The sequence below is a fragment of the Rhopalosiphum padi genome, chromosome 2, assembly GCF_020882245.1.
Source record: "Rhopalosiphum padi isolate XX-2018 chromosome 2, ASM2088224v1, whole genome shotgun sequence".
In the NCBI taxonomy this organism is placed as follows: Eukaryota; Metazoa; Arthropoda; class Insecta; order Hemiptera; family Aphididae; genus Rhopalosiphum; species Rhopalosiphum padi.
Window position 1 is genome coordinate 6022916 of NC_083598.1, and position 19068 is coordinate 6041983.

Here is a 19068-nt window from a genome sequence, read left to right on the forward strand (position 1 = left end):
TTTTTTTTAAATAAATAACAAAATCAATAATTAAAACAATACAAATGTAACATTGTAACAAATTTAATTTTACAATGTTTTGATTTATAATAAATTTTTTTTCTAGCAGTCTTGTGATTTATATTAATAAAATAAATTTCAATAATAAATATTATCATTGATTATTATCAAAATAGTCAAAGAAAAAGAAAATCTCTTTTAAAAAAAATAGTTGTTTAAATATTATGTATATTTTAAATTTGTATAATATCAGACTTATTATGCCCCTATATCCCACTCTACCACAGCGTTAATATATATTTCTCATTGAGAAGTTCTTAACCAAGTTAATTTTAAAATTAATTATTAATCTCCAATGAAGAGGTATTCCTTTTCTTTAGCAGTAGGCAGTGGCCACTATGACACTAATCACATTGATTAGTAAAGATGGTGCAAACTGTTAATGTAGAACCATTTAGCTGTTTTTAATATTGATCACTCTTAATCATCTTTTAAATTTCTTGATGTTCATTTAAGATACATATTTAGGTTAATATTATACTTTTATAATAAACAAATAAATATATATGTATTACCAATAAGTAAATTTAAAATAGAAATATATTATATTTTGTATTATTGTTATTCAAACTAAATTGATAGGAAACTTTATTGATTGTTAAAATATAATACCTCCACATTTTTATAAAGAATATGACATAATTGTATGTACATAAATCAAATTTAATTATTTGGGAATTTACTTAAAAATCTAAAGTAATTTTATACATTAAAGAAGACTTGAGAACAATTTATTTAATACATACAATTGATTCATACAGAGTACTTAACATTTATTGTAACTATAACACAAAATATATCACCTCTTACCACTCAGCATCACCAGTTGCTTTTTGGAAGACATAGTCATAACCATTTAAACTCATTATACCATCTTTAAAATAAAGTTTCCATTTATTTCTGCTACGAGTAATCTACAGTAACAAATAAAAACATATTATATTCATATAACTTGTAAGTTTTTGGATGAAAAATATAAGCTTTAATACAAACAAAATTTTATTTGGAATAACATTGTAATTGATTACTATATAAATTAAACATTAAATTTACCTTATCATATTGGCAAACAATAACATTTTCAGTTTCAAATAATTCACCATTGTCAATATCACTTACATCATCACCAGAATTTAATGGCTCCTGAAAAACAAAATATATTTGAATATTTAAAATAAGAGTATTGACTTATAACATTACAATAATATTTAAAAATATTTAACTAAAAAATTAAATTATTTAAAATTGTAATTGTAATGAATAATATTGTTTGCACACAATGTCAATATAGTTATCATATACAAAATAACTTTATAAACAAACAACCATAAGACAAAGTGCACACCTATTATAATAGGTACATCAATGTACTGAATTTAAAACTTTTATCTTATTTTATTTTAATTTATATCTCGTTTATATTAAATGTAAGATTATGAATAATTTAATATTTTAAGCTTCTGGATTCATTAAGTAATTAATAAAAATATATATTTCCTTTGATAATTTGTTATTAAAAACAAGAAATATAGAAAACATATTTTTACCTACCTAGCATAATTCAAACTTGATATTTCAACTATTAAGATCTACTTAATTAATATATACTTTTTATGCTTACAGCATCAGAAGCACTATTCTGATCTTTGTCATCATCTTCATCATCATCATCATCATTATCACCAATATCATCATCTAAATCATCATCGTCATCATCATCATCATCTGATGTTGAAGAATCGTTAGCTCCATCTATCTGAGCAATGGTTCTTTTAACACCACCGGTCACATTTCCACTAATAAATGCTTGATTATTTTGTTGAAGTTGCTGCTGTTGCTGTTGCTGTGTATTTCGCACATCTGATATAAATTCTGGTTGAACAACATTTTGAACACCTAGTAATTATAAAAATATATATAATATTAAAGTAGGTAAAACAAGTTTTTAAAAAAACTAACTTGAAATTGATTGAGCAGCAAGTACACTATTGACATGCTGTTGTAAAAATGATGTAGCTAGCGGAGTAGCCATTGCCATACTATTAGTTATTACTGGACCACTAAGAATACTCTGTAGCATGTTTCCTACAAACATTTAAATTAGTAATAACATTTAACAAATAAAAAAAAACTATTTTAACCCTAATATACAACAAACCTTGTATGGCAGAACTTGGAACTTGAATAGAAAGAATTCTAGAACCTGTTTCTTGGGAACCAGTCTGAGCTGGTAAGGTTATTTGAATTGGTACATATTTGTTTGCATAGTCTGCAGGTAAAACTATAGTGTTCTGTTGTTGTTGTGGCTGCTTCTGCTGTAGCTGCTGCTGTTGCTGTTGCTGCTGCTGTAGCTGCTGCTGCTTCTGTGGTAGTTGTTGCTGCTGTGATAATTGTTGCTGCTGTGGTAGTTGTTGCTGTTGTGACTGAAGTGGTTGCTGATGTTGTTGCTGTTGTATTTTTTGTTGTTGAACCATTTTTAATTGATGAACAGAATTATCTAAAAGAATAATTGATAATATAAATATACTATAATATCTAAATCTATTAACATTTAGAAAGAATATTTATTGATGATTTAAATAAAAACTACTTACTGACTATTGTAGGAGCATATTGGCTTTTAGTTTGTTTAACAACAGTTGAAGTAACAGTTTTAGGAAGTTGAGTAATTTCTTGAGGAGGTGGTGCATCAACTGCTTTACTAGCCATTACTTTAGATTCCCACGATTGTCGTAACTCCATTAAAATTTGATCGTCAATACCTTCTTCCGCGAAAAATTCCCGGGAGCTATTTATTGTATCTTCAATAACAGATTGATATAATTTCATCTGAAATAAATAAGAATTATTTACTTAAATTAATATAGATTTCATAAATAAAATACATATACTCGTATTTCCAGGTAGGGTAAAACATAGGGGGGGGGGTCTTGTCTGAAACTAAATTATGTGTATGTGTTGGTAGGAATTTTACAATTTTGAAAAAGTTAACATTAAAATATACAAAGTTATAATCGCAATTAAAAAATAATAGATTACAACATTAAGTAGGATAGTTTAATACAAAAGTATTATTCAAGTTTCAATATTCAAATCAGTTGGTCATATTAAGGTGTCTACTGAACTTTAATGTAGGTAAAAACAAAACTTAAGGTATGATATACCCCCTCTCACCTCAAAAAAAAAATACCCTTAACATAACAAAGTGGATTAAAGTTTATTGATTCAACATAATATATATATAAGGTATGATGCAAGTCATTTAAATTAGATAATAAAGATATTCTTATTAGGTAATAGATAGATAACAGCTAGATAGCAGATTTTAAGTAAGGTAACACAAGAAACATCAAGCATAATCTGCCAAGTTTAAATTAGCAGTCGGCAACCGTTAAAATTAAAAAAAAAAAAAGCCTACTCTTTATCTTAAACTGTAGTTGTTTTCAATTGTTAAACACACACATTTAAAATTTAAAATAATTAGGCAATAATAATCAATTCTATTAAAACAAATTATAATAAACTTAGTAATAATTGCAAAAAATAAAAATAAAATTGTTCATGCTCATTATAATTTAAAATAATTTGAGTTAGGTAATAAAAAATGAGCATAACAATAACAAATAAATGTATAACAAAATCAATAACCTTAACAATATTAGAAATGTAAATGTTTGGTGAACTGAAAAATTATAGGTATGAACATTTTAATAGAATCTGTGAAAACAATGTAATATTTCAAAATTGCAATCTATTTTATACATTTCAATATGTATTATTGGTTTAAAAATATAATCTTATAAGAAAATTATATATTTTACTTTATAAAATGCAAAATGAATAATGAATTTAAAAAAGTATAAAACACAAATATAATACAATAAAGTATCACAATTATTTATACCATGTGTTAGATTATCCATTTGTATTACAAATTATTATTTAATATAGGAAAATCAATTACAACATTAAAACTAATTGTACTTTAAGTCTATGAGAAAAAGGTTAAAAAAAAAGTTAATTATCTTTTTTTTTTATCTAATAGATACATAGATTTTAAATTTGAATATTTTACTTATATTAACATTTTAATAGAATATAAATACAAATCTAGTACCTATTTAGTAAAAATAATGGCATGAATATCTAAAAATAAGAATTAAGAAAATTTTCATTAAATCCTGAAAATTGTGGAATAACATAATACATAATAACAATAATAATTAAAAAATTAGATACCCACAGGTATTGTAGAAAAATTATTAGTAAACATAATACTAATGTACAAATAATCAAATTTAATGACCTACAAAATTAACCTTTAAATAAAATATTATGTATAACGACTGAGTCATTGCCATATGGAAATAATATTCAGTTTTTATTAGCTGTTAAGAGTGAAACTTTTTACTCTTTATGGTCCGGGCCAACACAAAAACTAGGTACTTAATATAATAAACACTTATCTAATAAATCTAACTATCAACCTATTATAATAATAATATAAAACCGAGTGACCCAGCGCATATGTGGCAATGTCGTAATACATATTACGAAAAATAAGGTTTAGGACGGGGCATAGTGTCGGTTGATCCACACGCGTCACTCACCAAAATAATAATATTGTAAATGATCGGGAGTGACATGCCCACACGAATGTACTTATAGTAAGTAAAATAAGTACTACTTACCACGGATGATTGGGATAACGACATGTTTGAAAGGACCAATGGAAACAACGACGTTCGTCAGTATGTAATTTTAAATTAAATGTTTAGCGGTGGCGAGCGCAAGGAAGATTTTTTTTTCGCGTTAAAAGAAACCGACGGACGCAGCAACACGACCGGGACAGCTGCAGCAACTCGGGAGTGCAGTAGTGCAGGACGGCCAAACGTGCGGGGTTTCTCGTGCGAAAAAACCCAAGTTTCACCATGTGCTACGACTCCTTTTATACTGTCAGCCGATATAGGGAGGCAGCGGGTTTTAACACACGGCCGACGTCATCGGCCGCGCGGGCTGGCCAAATGCTACAATAGTTTATTACCGTACACCGTACTACGGTTTATCTCATAGACCTATTAACTCATAAAGTCATAACTAATAGGTCTATGGTTTATCTACAGTACAGCTGTTCTGATGAATTTATTTTAAAATTAATTTCATTATTAGGAGTTAGGACGTATACTTTGGATGTATATACAATATACAGCAAACTAAATGTATTTACCTGCCACCTGTTCTGGCTAGGCTACCTATTCCATAGACGTATGGTATATATTGTATATTGATACATAATTTATCGGTGTTACTTGGCTCCCGGAATTATCTTTACTAGACAATACCTATAATATATTTATTATTTAATATTGCACATATCATGAATTCATGACCCTATGCTAAAGTGTGATGAGGTCTATGGTCAATGATTCATATCAATATTCAAAGCTAATAAATATATAAGCTACTATATTATGAATTATGATCTAACTATCTAAGTTAATAGCTATATAGTGTATAATATAGTTTCTTGCGTAGTCACGTTGCGCGAATTTGAATATTATTGAATGTTGATATAGTATTAATGCATATATTAATATTATATATTATTCAGTTGATTTATTGTTGATAGGTACTTATTAGTATTTAGTATGTACAGTAACACAATTTAAATTGAATAAGGATAACTATATTATATAATATAATATATCGAGTTAATTAGCTAGGTATATATTTTATAGTTTATATTATGGCTATTGCCTATTATTATTTAATTAAGTATACTATTATTAATTATTTTTATTGGATATAATTTTTCTTAGTTTCTTACTGTTACCATTGTGTAGTACGATGCTACATACATATTAGTATATTACAAATTTACAAAATATACTATTAACTATCAACTAATGAGTAGGTACCTAGTTATTGACTGTATAGGTATTATTAACATTTTAAAATTTTAAATAAGAAAATTACTTAATGCAATTTTTTTTCTCGCTCAAGCATCTTATAAATATTAAATTTAGAAAATGATGTAAAAAAATATCAATTATTATAAACGGGTGCACCGGTATGGTGTAAGGTGTAACGAACGATATAAAACTGCTTTTATAAAATATTAATTTTAAATTTAAAAAAACTGCCAACTATATATTCTACTTACCTAATACAGTAATACCTACTATACTGTAAGAATTGCCATAATATCATAAAATTATTTACCCTGAGCTTTAAATTCCTACCTATATGATGTATGAATTGATTGTTTTGTTATTATAACTGCATATTATACACATAAACTACCTACAATTATTTATTACCTAATTAGTTTTATAGGTTATACAGTTAATTTGTTACAACAGTTAACTATATATATATATATAGCCATGTCGTATAGGACATAGCTAGGTATTAACTATTATAGGTAGGCAGGTAGGCACCTAGTCTATAATCTATCTCATAAATACTCTCAAGTTGCAGTGCTTTTAAAGCCTATAGCTATAGGTATCCTATATGTTCATGTCTTAAACTTAACAAGTTGACAATAATAAATCATAACTTATTTATGTTTATGTTTACGTACTACATAGTCATGTGAGCATATGGCCTTAATTTGTGAATACAACTCTCTGAAGTTCAAGTGGGTTCTTGAGCTACAGCAGTGCAATCGTATCGTACATTCGTACATCAATGAGGTTACTAAAATAAGCTGCACTAATAAATTGTTAGTGACAGGTTAGTAACATAATGGTCATAATGACTTCGATTATTATTACTTATTTATAATAGTTATTAGTAAATAGTAGTATTCATTATATAAAAAAAAAATATAGTAGTCACTAGCATATATTTATGGTTTAACGAATCCTAAAACTTAACATATATAAATATACCTAATTAGGTATATGAATTCGTATACCATCATACCATTTTCTGATTTTCATTCAGATTTCAGTTATAATAAGCCATAATTACCTACCACAGGGCGCGTCAGGGGCCAGGGCACACTAGCTGGCACAGACTTACATAATTATTCTACTTAGTCATTCAATATATTTAATTTAATAATTATTAAATAGTACTAGTATAGCCAGTATAGGAAATCTATGTATTATGTAGGCAACTATACATAATTGTATATTTGTATATCTTCTACATTTTTGTGCAATCCAGTATTAAATTAAAAAAAATAATAATACATTATGTATAAATATGTATTCATATAAAGGTAATCAATATTTAATAGTACCTACATTTAGATTTTAGACTTTAATACATTATTAAACTAACAGTCCAACCATGAAAACATATTTTTTTTTGTCATCTGCCGTCCTTATAGTCGAAACTAAGTCTAGAATTTCCTTTGAAAAATCCAATCAATATTGTTATTCCATATTATATTTTAATATTGGATTTTTCAATTTTCCATTTAGTATAATTGTTATTAAGTTTTAATTATTACTTATTAACTATTATGTTAAATAAATAATATTTAATAATGTTTATGTTACAACTTAATATTTACAAATTACAATTAAACACCCTTCATAATAACCATTAATTATAAGACTGTAGTCTGTCTAGTCGTCTAGTGTCTACAATTTTACTGTAGTTGTAGTACTTACGTTTTACGATAATATATAATATTAACATAATATACAATTATTAGATATTAATGATATTATATTGACACAATAATATTATATTATTCATGATATAATTAACTGTTAGTTATATCATGATATTATTATAGCATACATATTATACTCATAATAGCTTTTTTATTATTTTATTACAGAAAATACAGTGTGGTCGAGGTTGGCGTATAAAATATTATAAATTCCTGTTAACACTGATATCTGTGTGATCCGTTTATTTGTCGGCTTGTGTTTTGTTGTTGTTTGTGTTTGTTATCTTTGTACTTGCATAGTAGAGTAATATTACATTATAATACTATTTCAATTTCATACTAACTTTAAGAATTCTACAATTTTACGATTATCTTTTTTTTTCCTTCTTGGCATGAATATTGTATCGTTTATTTTTTTATGGGTTCTATAATTTCACACGATTTAGTTCGCATGTGTTTAAATATTCAATAATTAGTACATTATTACATGTTAGTTTGATATAAATTTCGAGTAATCATGATACCCGAATTTTGTGTATTTTATGGCGTTTTAACTTTTTCTTGGATAGAATTCCTATGGGAACAGTATTTAACGCTAAGACAGGTAAAATATTTTAATTTTATATGGAACAGTCTGTTATCTATGTAGAAAAAATGTCTATTCATAATTATAATTATTTTAATTTTTCTTACGATTTTGATTTTACAATAAATCTATTAAATAAAATAACGAATAGCGAATATTTACTTAATTCTGTACTAATTAATCTTAAACATTTTTAGAGACGTGTATATAAAACTACAGACAAAATTCCCGAAAGATTAACTGGTGTACTAGATGTGGAAACATTTAATAAGGCAAAATCTTATGGTATTGATAAAAATAGTTTTAGTATAGCTGAAGAATGGATTAATATGATCATATCAACTGTAAGTAAAATTATTATTAAAAATTGTTTCAAGTCTTCCTAAAAAAGAAAATAATATTTTTTTTTTTCTATCATTCACATATTGATGTACTACCTATTATATACAAAACGTAGACAATAACTAACAATTTAAAAAAATATTGATCTATCTTCCATTATTATTACTTATTTAAAATACTTTTTCATGGTATTAAATAAAATTGTTACTTCTATTTAATAGCTTAATAACATTTTATAAAACAAAAACATATTTTACAAGTATATATTCAAAATTAATTTCTTAACATTTGTTAAACTCCTAGTTATTTACAACTAGGTATTTGTATGATAATTGATAACCATTTCTAAACTAATAATATAAATAATTCATTGATAATAATTTACCTAATTGAAAACTTAAAAAAAATCAGTTAGTGTCATAAATCATAATATTGGATATAAAACATAATATGTCGTAAGTCAATTGTATAAAATTTAATATGTCATACACTCATACATGATCTTTATAATATATAAAAAAAGAATAAAGAGATATTATGATTTTTCAGCATTTATAAGCACTACTACTTTTATGATTAAATTAAATGGTTGCTATCAATTATTAATTTTAATAAATAAAAATAAGTTTTTTTTTATGGTAAATTATTGTTATGTCTTTTACATCAAGTAATAATTGAATAGATTTGGTATATTCACTAAAATCACTTACAATTCTGTGGAAGAAAAATCTCCTTTTTATTTATGGAGTTTAGAACTTATAGATTTCTTTACATAATTTATTATTAAACATGTTAAAATTAAAATTAATATTACTTACATAGTTTATCAGTATAATATAATTACAAATACTTCATACTTTAGCAATCTAAAAAATGTATTATTTATTTAAAATATTTAGTGTTTCATCTGTTTGAATGGATTCACATTATTATGGAATTTTAGCAAATATTGTTTGATTGAGACTCGTTATAATGATAGTGAAATCATGACCAGTTGTGTATTTCTTCTATGTATGAATACCTTGGGTACACTAATGTCTTTGCCAATCTCAGCATACAGCACTTTTATTATTGAGGAAAAACACGGGTTTAACAAACAAGTAAATCACCAAATTAAATACCTTTTATTAAATTTGTGTTAATATATTGTTGTATTTAATATTTATTTATTTAATTATATTTTTGTTTTTAATTTTTAACTAGAATTTAAATTTCTTCATTAAAGACAAGATCAAGAACTTTTTATTGGTTCAAGTGATTTCATTACCAATAACTGCGGCAGCGATAACTATTGTTAAATGGGGTGGACGTTATTTCTTTATCTGGTTGTGGGTATTTGCTGTGGTGACTTCATTATTTATCATGACAGTATATCCAGAATTTATTGCTCCATTATTCGACAAATATACACCATTACCTGATGGTGTTTTGAAAACTAAAATTGAAGAGCTTGCTAAGCAAGTCAAATTCCCTCTTTACAAAATATATATTGTAGAAGGTAAATTATTTAAATTGTAATAAAAACTTTTCAACTATTTAATTATGTTTATTTTAAGCAAATATTATTAAATAAATACATTTCTATAAATAATAAATATTTTTATTATTGTAAATTTGTTTTTAACTTTAGGTTCAAAACGATCAGCCCATAGCAATGCATATTTTTATGGATTTTTCAATAACAAACGTATTGTGCTATATGATACATTATTAAAAGATAGCAAAGATATTATGAATAACCAAACTTTAGAAGAAGAAAATACTAACATTGATAAAATTGAAGAAAAAGGAAAAGGGATGAATGATGAAGAAATTTTGGCAGTCTTAGGTCATGAACTTGGTCATTGGAAGCTAAATCATATATTATTTTATCTAATAATATCTCAGGTATTTTTATCAATAATTTATCTTTTTGGATTTTATTTAATATTGTGATATACTTTTGTTTCAGGTAAATTTATTTGTAATGTTATTTGTTTTTGGATGGTTGTATGACAATTCTATGTTATATCGAGCATTTGGATTTTATGAGTCAGCCCATCCAGTTATCATTGGTCTAGCAATTATTTTCCAATATGTATTTTCTCCATATAACACTGTTATATCATTTGCTATGACTACACTTAGCAGACAATTGGAGTTTCAAGCTGATGCTTTTGCTAAAAAACTTGGACACGCAAAGCCACTTGAAACTGGATTAATACGTCTACACAATGATAACTTAGGATTTCCAGTTTATGATTCTCTCTTCTCAGCTTGGCATCATACTCATCCTCAACTATTGGAAAGATTGGAAGCAATCTCTAAGACAGACTGAATATTTAATGTTAAATTAAAAAGTACACACAATTCCGATATAAACTTAAGCAGTGTTTCATTTAATATAATATTTTTAATTTTTACATTCTTCAATTAAGTTACGAGGTATCATTTGTTGTGTGAGTGTGCGCAAATCTTCTAGTCGACATGGCTGTGGACAACCTGGTAATTCAATTAACTCAATGTTTGATTCTTTCCATTCATAGTCTCTGTTGTATAGTAGCTAGTTTTTTTTTTTAAAGTTAATAAACATTTAATAATTTATTACTATTTAACTTATATTTTTTTTTTTGTTATTTACCTTTACAACTGTTTCATTTGAAGGTGTTGCATATAATTCCATTACAACAGCAGCTCCATAAAGTGGATATGTTATATTTTTTATATTTAGTGTCTTCAAAAAAGGAACTATGGTTGAATCATGACCAACATGCAAATATATTTTTTTTGCGTCTGGTGACTTATTTACTATAGATTCCATTCGTGTTAACACATCATTTAACATATCACCTAATAAATATTTATTTATTCTAATTTGTTGTTTATGAAAATATTATGATAAGTATAAATAATAACCTGAATACAAAAGTTTCATTTGATCTGTTTCGGCTAATATAGTCATACAATATAATATATATTCTTCAATATCATTATATCGTTCTAATGCCCAATTAGGAATTGGATGGTTTGCCATATGCTAAAAAAACAAATATTTTATGAAATAATTATAATGAAATGTACAAGTATAAGTTATTTAATACCTATATAATAATTTGTAATAAAAAAAAAATCAGTTGTTATGTTTATTTATTACAGCTTCTTACTTGTGTCATAATAACATCTGCTACTTTTAATACATCATAAAGTGTATTTAATGGATTTGATGTGTAGTTTTTCATGTAGTTGATTAATTTTTTTATCTTTTCGGTTTTAATAGCATTTTCACTAATTTCATGTAATTCCATAGCATACTTTGGACATTTTCTTGGATCTCCTGTAAACTAAAAAAATGTTATTAATTTCAAAAGCAGACATTTCAATAAACTGAAATATAAACATCTTAAATAACAATTTAAATCATTCCTTTATCCTAAAAGTGATCATCGTTTATCACTCAACACTCACAAGTTACAATATATAAGCTGTTTTGGTAAAGCTCAAATACATTAATTGTATATTTGTATCTTTCAAAATCTAGAATATGAGCTTTTAAAATATTATATTGTAACTTATAGAAAGTTATCATGTGATATAATTTATTCGGGTAGTATTAGCAAATAATTTGATTTTTTTCCTACATTTAAATTCTCTGAACACCGTTTAACAACTAATAAATCTAGATTTTAGCTGTTTAAGTACAGGATACTAATAACAGTATAAGTACACCTATGTATAGTATTGTAAGTAGGGACAAGAAAACAGCCCTTATCTACTACTGATACTGGAAGAAGTGAAGACACCATCCCATAGGCGTGTCAAGACCTTTGACGCAAAGAGTACAACCTGATGCGTACCCAGGAGACTTAAGGGCTTTAGCCTTTCCTATACTAAGGAATATCATAGTTCATGGTATCATCTGAAATCGTAGGTGGTATAGGTCCATACCCTGCATCCCTCATGGTCATGCCTATACTCCAAACAACTGAAGAAAGTTACATACAGATTATAAAATACCTATCAATAGGGGCTTTGGCAATACATATTTGCTTCACTCTGCCCCTCTGGAAAAAAATTCTAGTGCCGTGCTTGTTTATAAACTACCTACCATATCATTCCGTTCATAGGTGCCTTACCACTAGTTTGGTATAATGGAATTGTATTTTTATTCTCATTTCTTACTTCCTGATGGTCTTTCGACAAACTCGTTTTGATTGGTATGGGCTGCCATTTCAGGTCCTTATTCCAAGTTTGCTCTTCGTTGGGCGGGTACATACCGGCCAGTAGGTAGCCGGCGGACTGGTAACACCTGTCAATATTAGTGGAGGACACGTCAATTTCGGAAGGCGTGTACCGCTGCAGGGGATGTAAGAAGCCCAAGTACCGTTCACGCAGAGCTTGACCTGCGCGGTACGCATTCCATATGCCCTGATCGGTCAACTCGCCCAAGCCTCGGGGCCAGGGTATGTGGTCCGTTTGGTTTTTGTACCGAATCAACGGCGCACGGTTTGCGTGTCTCATCAACTATACCGGAAAAAACACACAATTATTGTCAGTTGTCACTAAAGTTTATTATGATCAGTCGAGGTCTCGATGACATGATAAAATAAGTAAAAAACAACAGTATAAATGTACTATTAACATAAATTAAATATATTTTTCGATGCAGTTTAATAAGTACCTACCTAATTAAGGCACAAAATAGAATATAATATTCCTACACATGTTAATGCATTATCACTTCTTAGGGTTCGAGTTAAGAAGAAATTCCTTATTGACATAGGTATTGTAACTTAGAATATAAAGCAGAAAAACTTTTACTTAAATAACAAATCTTAAAGATAAAATGTTTTTGTACGCCAGGTTACTAGGGATGAATTTGTTTTGCAGAACAATGATCTCGTTGGATCCCAGTGACCCAGTACGCCTCTGAGTAACTACTATAATAACTGCAGAATAGTATGTGCGGCTAAACTTCAGTCTATAGCCCAGCCAGCCTTTTCAAACAAGTAAGCTACATTTGACATTTAAGTCCCTGGTAATCGATATTCAGGAGAATTGAGAATTTAGGTCTTTAGGAAGAGATTTGTTTGATGAGCAAAAAAAAGGTCTAAGCTTCAAAGAATGATTAATTGAGAATAATCCAAATTATTTGATTTTTTTACTACGCGATATCAACCGATATCAGCTGATAATGGTAAAATTAATTTTTACAATGATCACTGATTGATCTATATTCCTAGAAAGATCGACCAGTCGATCGCTGTTGACTGGTTGGCGACACCTGCTGTATAGGCAGTATACCCTGTAGGTACTAGGTACGAACCTACAATATTACGTTTTACAGAAGACAAGTAAGGATATACTAAGTACCTAGGTACATCCTTATTGATGTAGGTAATTCAAATACAACATTTTACTTCGGAGGTGTTCTATTTATAGGTAGGTATCTATTTGTGTATTTATATGCCATGTGGTAACGCTAGTAACCAATTTTTGTATAATTGGAATATTTTTTTTTCAATTTATTTGGTTAGGATTGTAAATAAATTATTATAAAATGGGTAAATACCTTTGGTGTCTAGTGTGTATACCTAGAATAAATTATACACTATATAGTATAGTATTTACTATTGCGCATACAATTAAAATTAATTCGGTTGCATTCAAAAACCGCACAATTTTGATTTTGACCCTAAAAAGGTCGATAAACAAAAACCGCACAGCTTATCGGTCATTTTATAACAAATTACCGCACATTTAGAATTTTAAAACCGCACACTATTTTTAGTGAAAATAATGAAAAGATAAGATTATAAGATAAGTACAATACAATAATCAAGTCTTAAGTTGCCACTGAAATTTAATATAATCCAATATTTTTAGGAGCGTTTGTTTCAATTTTGGGAAGAATTTTTATGTGATGGAGATCGTATAAAGTTTTTAAATAACTTTGGCAATCGGTTTCAAGGTTTCAACCAATCAAACTGAAAGTTTAAATTTTTTAAATTAATATTTTAAATTTTTGAGGATGAAATATGAGAATAATGCGAACAAATAATTAATTATACATATACATATGCGTTTTTGTTTGCCGACCTTTTTGGGGTTGAAATCATAACTGTGCGGTTTTTTGATACGACAATTTTTAAAATTGTGCTGCAGTTTTAACCTATTAAATATATGCGGTTTTAACCTACTAAAATTGTGCAGTTTTGTCCTGTATTTTATCAAAAGTGGAGTTTTTGGAGTCAACGATTAATTCGTCGTTTATTTAACTGGTAGGTAGACGGAAAAAAATCACAAAAATAAAAACCAAAATTTTATATTTTGCTAATTATGTCATATTTCATTAGATATAAGTTTTAATTTTCTAATTAAAGTGATAAACATAATAATATATTTGTACTTATACCATGTAGTTAATAAATAATAGGTAATAAATGAAATACAGGAACAAATCAAAACAATTTAAGACTATTGTTTAACAATAGGTACTTATATATTATTATAAATTAAATTAAATTAGGAAAGCAGCTCACGTGCGAGCAAAAAGTCCGGATAGGTTATACGTTTTAAAAAATTGTAAGTTTAATAATTTTATCAGCCGAATAAAGAAAAAATAATATAAGTTATCGATATTTTATCGCCTCTATAGTACCAGCTACCTTATGTCTATATACCTATTCACATAATATGGTCATATATATGGTACAACGTACCATGATGATAGATGTTACCTAAATTTTCTCAGTACGGAAATACTACTCCCAAAGGCCAAAACATAATATAACAAACTACAAAGTTAAGCTAGTTTTTATGTATTTTTTAATTATTCAAAATTTACAAATTTTGTTGCAAAAGTTACACCTGGATAGTTGGATTCTTGATATAAATTTTTAATTAGAAAATTAAAACTTAGAAAATGAAATATGACATAATAAAACAAAATATAAAATTTTGGTTTTTATTTTAAGTTTTTTTTATCTTTTGGTTTTATTTCTTAGTTTTTTTCCGTTATTCTATTTAACTACGTACCTATAATAATAATACATTTTCATAATTTATATGTTTATCATATGCTTTCTTTTATACTTATATTATCACAACGACACAATAGACAGAAAAAACTTCACATTATGCTTTGCCGATTAGATGTTAAGTATAATTATTGCTAATGATACCTACATTACATTAGGTAGTGCTTCTTATAGGTTACTTAGGATACATAATGCTAGTGTGCATACTGGATTTGGATTTGGATTTGAATTTATTTTTTTTTCTTAACAACTTTGACCTCTACAGACTTGCTATTTGTAATTATCGTATTTTTTAACGGTCTATCTTCACGCATTGATAGATTATTCATAGATATTTTTATTAAAATTACAAGGCGTATTCATTATTACATTGAATTTATAAAAAATTATCAGTACGAATTACCTAATTTATAACTTTCGACCTTTTTAAAATAATGCCAATTTTGAAGATATTACAAAAATCTGTTAAGTTCAAAGTTGCTCAGAAAAAATAGAGCAATCCAAATTCAGTCTCAATAACACTATAAAACAGTGATTCCTATTGAGTATTAATGACATTTTTATATAATAAATTTATAACGAACCGGATTTATTATCTTAATTATAGGTGAATGTCACCGAAGATATCGTCAAGCCACTCAAGTTAGATAAACAAAGGTCAACGAATCAAATAAATGTTTATTTATGTATTTTCTGTCTGTAAACGGATATTTAAAAATCTCGAAGATATTATTTCGATTTTCAAGTGTAAGTTATGAACATAGTTAAAATGTTGTCAAAAACTCATAACCCTATTCGGGATATTTGTAAATATAAAATTTTAACATACCAACTATATATACTTTTGCCATTTTACCTAACCGAATCTGTAGAAAAATTGATTTTGTCATTTAAAAAAAAGTAAGTTGATTCGTTCATGCGCGTATCAAAAATTAAAAAATTTGAAAATTATCCGAAAATATATATTTTTACTCTTTTTTTAATCCCCAAAAACTACATATCAATACAAGTTCATCCAACTGAAATATTTAGCGGTACCTCTTAGACCTTAGAGTGAACATACTGTATACCAATATGTCGAATAGTTTTATAAATCATATGTTGAAGACTGAAGTCCTTGAGTGATTTAGGTTAGGACGGTTAGGCGTATTAGTAATAATAATTAGTAGGTACCTATTATCGTTACCTACATAATAAATTGTATTGAATCTTACAATGTATAATTTATATTCCATGATTACGCGTAATATGAAATTAATTTGACTTGTATGATTATAAATTGTTAAACAATGTACTTTTACACTGCTGGATAATGGGTTGTTAATAAGTAAATGATAATAATAAATATTTAATATTAGATTGGGTTCAGTTTTCAACATACACTTCTTGGGGTTGGGACTTAGGTGCCACTACTGTGGGCCCCTCCCAAGTCATATCATTACAATCAATGAATAAATAAACCATGCCATTTCATCTATCTTTGTACATTTAATAATGTGTGTACCTATATACTTAAATCTGTAGATAATATAATAAGTACTTATATTGAAATGGTATCCAAGTTCATACAGTATACACGCAGTAAGCACAGTACTGTAACCTTAATACTTAATTATAAACCTTATAATATAGATTTAATTATAATATAGATAATATAGATATTAATATAATATAGATAATATAGATATTAATATAATATAGATAATATAGAAAGGTAATATAGATATTTAGGTACAGAGAATAGAGATACTTACAATGAAAACAAATTTTAACTGCAAATTATCTTGATTTATAGATTTAAAAACACATTCATGTGCAATTATTATTAATAAAAATATGTACTTTAAACTAAAATACACCATTTTGTATTCGATATTAGTACTTACTTATTATTTTGTTAGTACTTTAAAATAAATAATAACAAACTGTGATAAGTTAAACAATATTGTACTCACAACACGAGATAGATAGTTAGTGTGGTTATTAATATTATGCTTGTTTGCTGTACCTATATAAATGTTGTTAACTCACACCTTTAGACTCAGTTACTCTAATACTAATACATTTATCATTTATACAGAGTGATCCACGTACGCATCACACACATTATCTCAACTAATTTGCGTACATTTTTAAGTTTAATATTAATACAATTTTTTTTAAATTTTAATTTGAAATACCTACATTTTATGAATTTTATTTTTCAATCATATATTACATTTTTAAAATTGTTAGGTAGGTATAACTTATACTTTAAAGTTTAAATGATAACGAACATAATTTTTAATTTCCTTATATTTCGAAAAGGAATACTTCTAAATATGTATCAGTTGTTTAATAATCATTTAATCAAATAATTACCATTTATTACCTAGGTAGTATATAGGTACTTCTTACTTCTTAGCATTTATAAAAAAAATAGATAAGATATATAGAAGTAAAACAATAGTTTCCCATTAAATATAATTGAGGATTAGGTATTTTAATGATCAGTAATAATCAGTATAATCTATTTACTTAAACTTAAAATGTTTAAACTATTAATTTAATGCCTGTTCAATATTTATATAACAACAAGTTAAGAAAAATGTTCTATTTCGACTTTTATTGGTAGCAATAATTAAAAATTAATAATATAGATCACAAATTCACAAAGAAAAAAATCAAAAAAAAATCTTATAACTTTAATTAACTATAGTAAAAAATACTACTAACTTATTTAAAATTATACAAGATAATGTTTTAACAAATACTGAAATACACAAATATTTATTAGGAAATTGAGCAAACCTATAAATGAATAAATTGAATCCCGGAAAAAATAACAACACTATATTAAAATGTTTTTAAACATGTTTTGTTATTACGGAAGAATCAGTTTAGCATAGCCGCATAGGCGTAATTTAAGAGAGGAGTATATAAGTATATAACTTTGGAGATGATTAGTAGTTTAGTACGTTTATAAATGCTATTATAGTTGCTATTAGTGGACTACCTAACTGAAAAAATATGGAGTCTCAGCACACTTAGTTGCGCCACTGATCCTTTATAGTATTCCAGTATAATAACTATTTTTTTTTTTTTTGTAGTCGTATTTTGTCTGAACCATTTCCAATTTTTATTATAGGTATTTGTTCTTTGCAATTAAAATTTTCAACACCAATCTTTTTAAACCCTTTTTATTAGATTTAAAAAATTATATTTTTAAAAATTAATACCATGCTAAGAAAAGCAATTTGTAATACAAATTAATGACTGAAAATAGTCAACAGACTAAATTTCGTCCACTAAAATAAATAATAACAAAATTAAAGTTACAGAATGAAAAAAAATATGAAAAGTTCTGCATAGGGAATTTCCAGTAAGTAATAATTACATATTCTACTATTTACATCTACATTTTATATTTTATTAAAACTAAAGCATTAAATAAC

General features: G+C 26.5%; 3 protein-coding genes across 4 annotated transcripts; 1 reads left to right on the top strand and 2 right to left on the bottom strand.

Moving 5' to 3' along the window:
- Positions 1 to 582: 582 nt before the first annotated feature.
- Positions 583 to 5032, bottom strand: LOC132921186 (transcription initiation factor IIA subunit 1). Its single transcript, XM_060984056.1, has 7 exons — positions 4752 to 5032; positions 2655 to 2889; positions 2219 to 2557; positions 2020 to 2145; positions 1682 to 1956; positions 1114 to 1203; positions 583 to 974 (listed from the first exon to the last, which is right to left on the bottom strand). The coding sequence occupies exons 1-7, from the start codon at positions 4773 to 4775 to the stop codon at positions 867 to 869; spliced, it is 1197 nt and encodes a 398-aa protein (XP_060840039.1). The 5' UTR covers positions 4776 to 5032; the 3' UTR covers positions 583 to 866.
- Positions 5033 to 7995: 2963 nt separating this feature from the next.
- Positions 7996 to 11212, top strand: LOC132919852 (CAAX prenyl protease 1 homolog). Its single transcript, XM_060981738.1, has 6 exons — positions 7996 to 8294; positions 8474 to 8620; positions 9518 to 9718; positions 9822 to 10116; positions 10249 to 10505; positions 10570 to 11212. Exons 1-6 carry the CDS (start codon positions 8208 to 8210, stop codon positions 10933 to 10935), a joined length of 1353 nt encoding a protein of 450 aa, XP_060837721.1. The 5' UTR covers positions 7996 to 8207; the 3' UTR covers positions 10936 to 11212.
- LOC132919853 (lysosomal acid phosphatase-like) lies at positions 10968 to 17662 on the bottom strand. 2 transcript variants are annotated; one of them, XM_060981741.1, is made up of 6 exons: positions 17521 to 17662; positions 12777 to 13118; positions 11762 to 11938; positions 11514 to 11634; positions 11239 to 11447; positions 10968 to 11160 (listed from the first exon to the last, which is right to left on the bottom strand). In XM_060981741.1, exons 2-6 carry the CDS (start codon positions 13113 to 13115, stop codon positions 11011 to 11013), a joined length of 996 nt encoding a protein of 331 aa, XP_060837724.1. In that variant the 5' UTR covers positions 13116 to 13118; positions 17521 to 17662; the 3' UTR covers positions 10968 to 11010. The 2 variants fall into 2 exon arrangements, with proteins under 2 accessions (XP_060837724.1, XP_060837722.1); XM_060981739.1 differs by having other exon boundaries at positions 17389 to 17635.
- Between the last annotated feature and the right edge of the window lie 1406 nt (positions 17663 to 19068).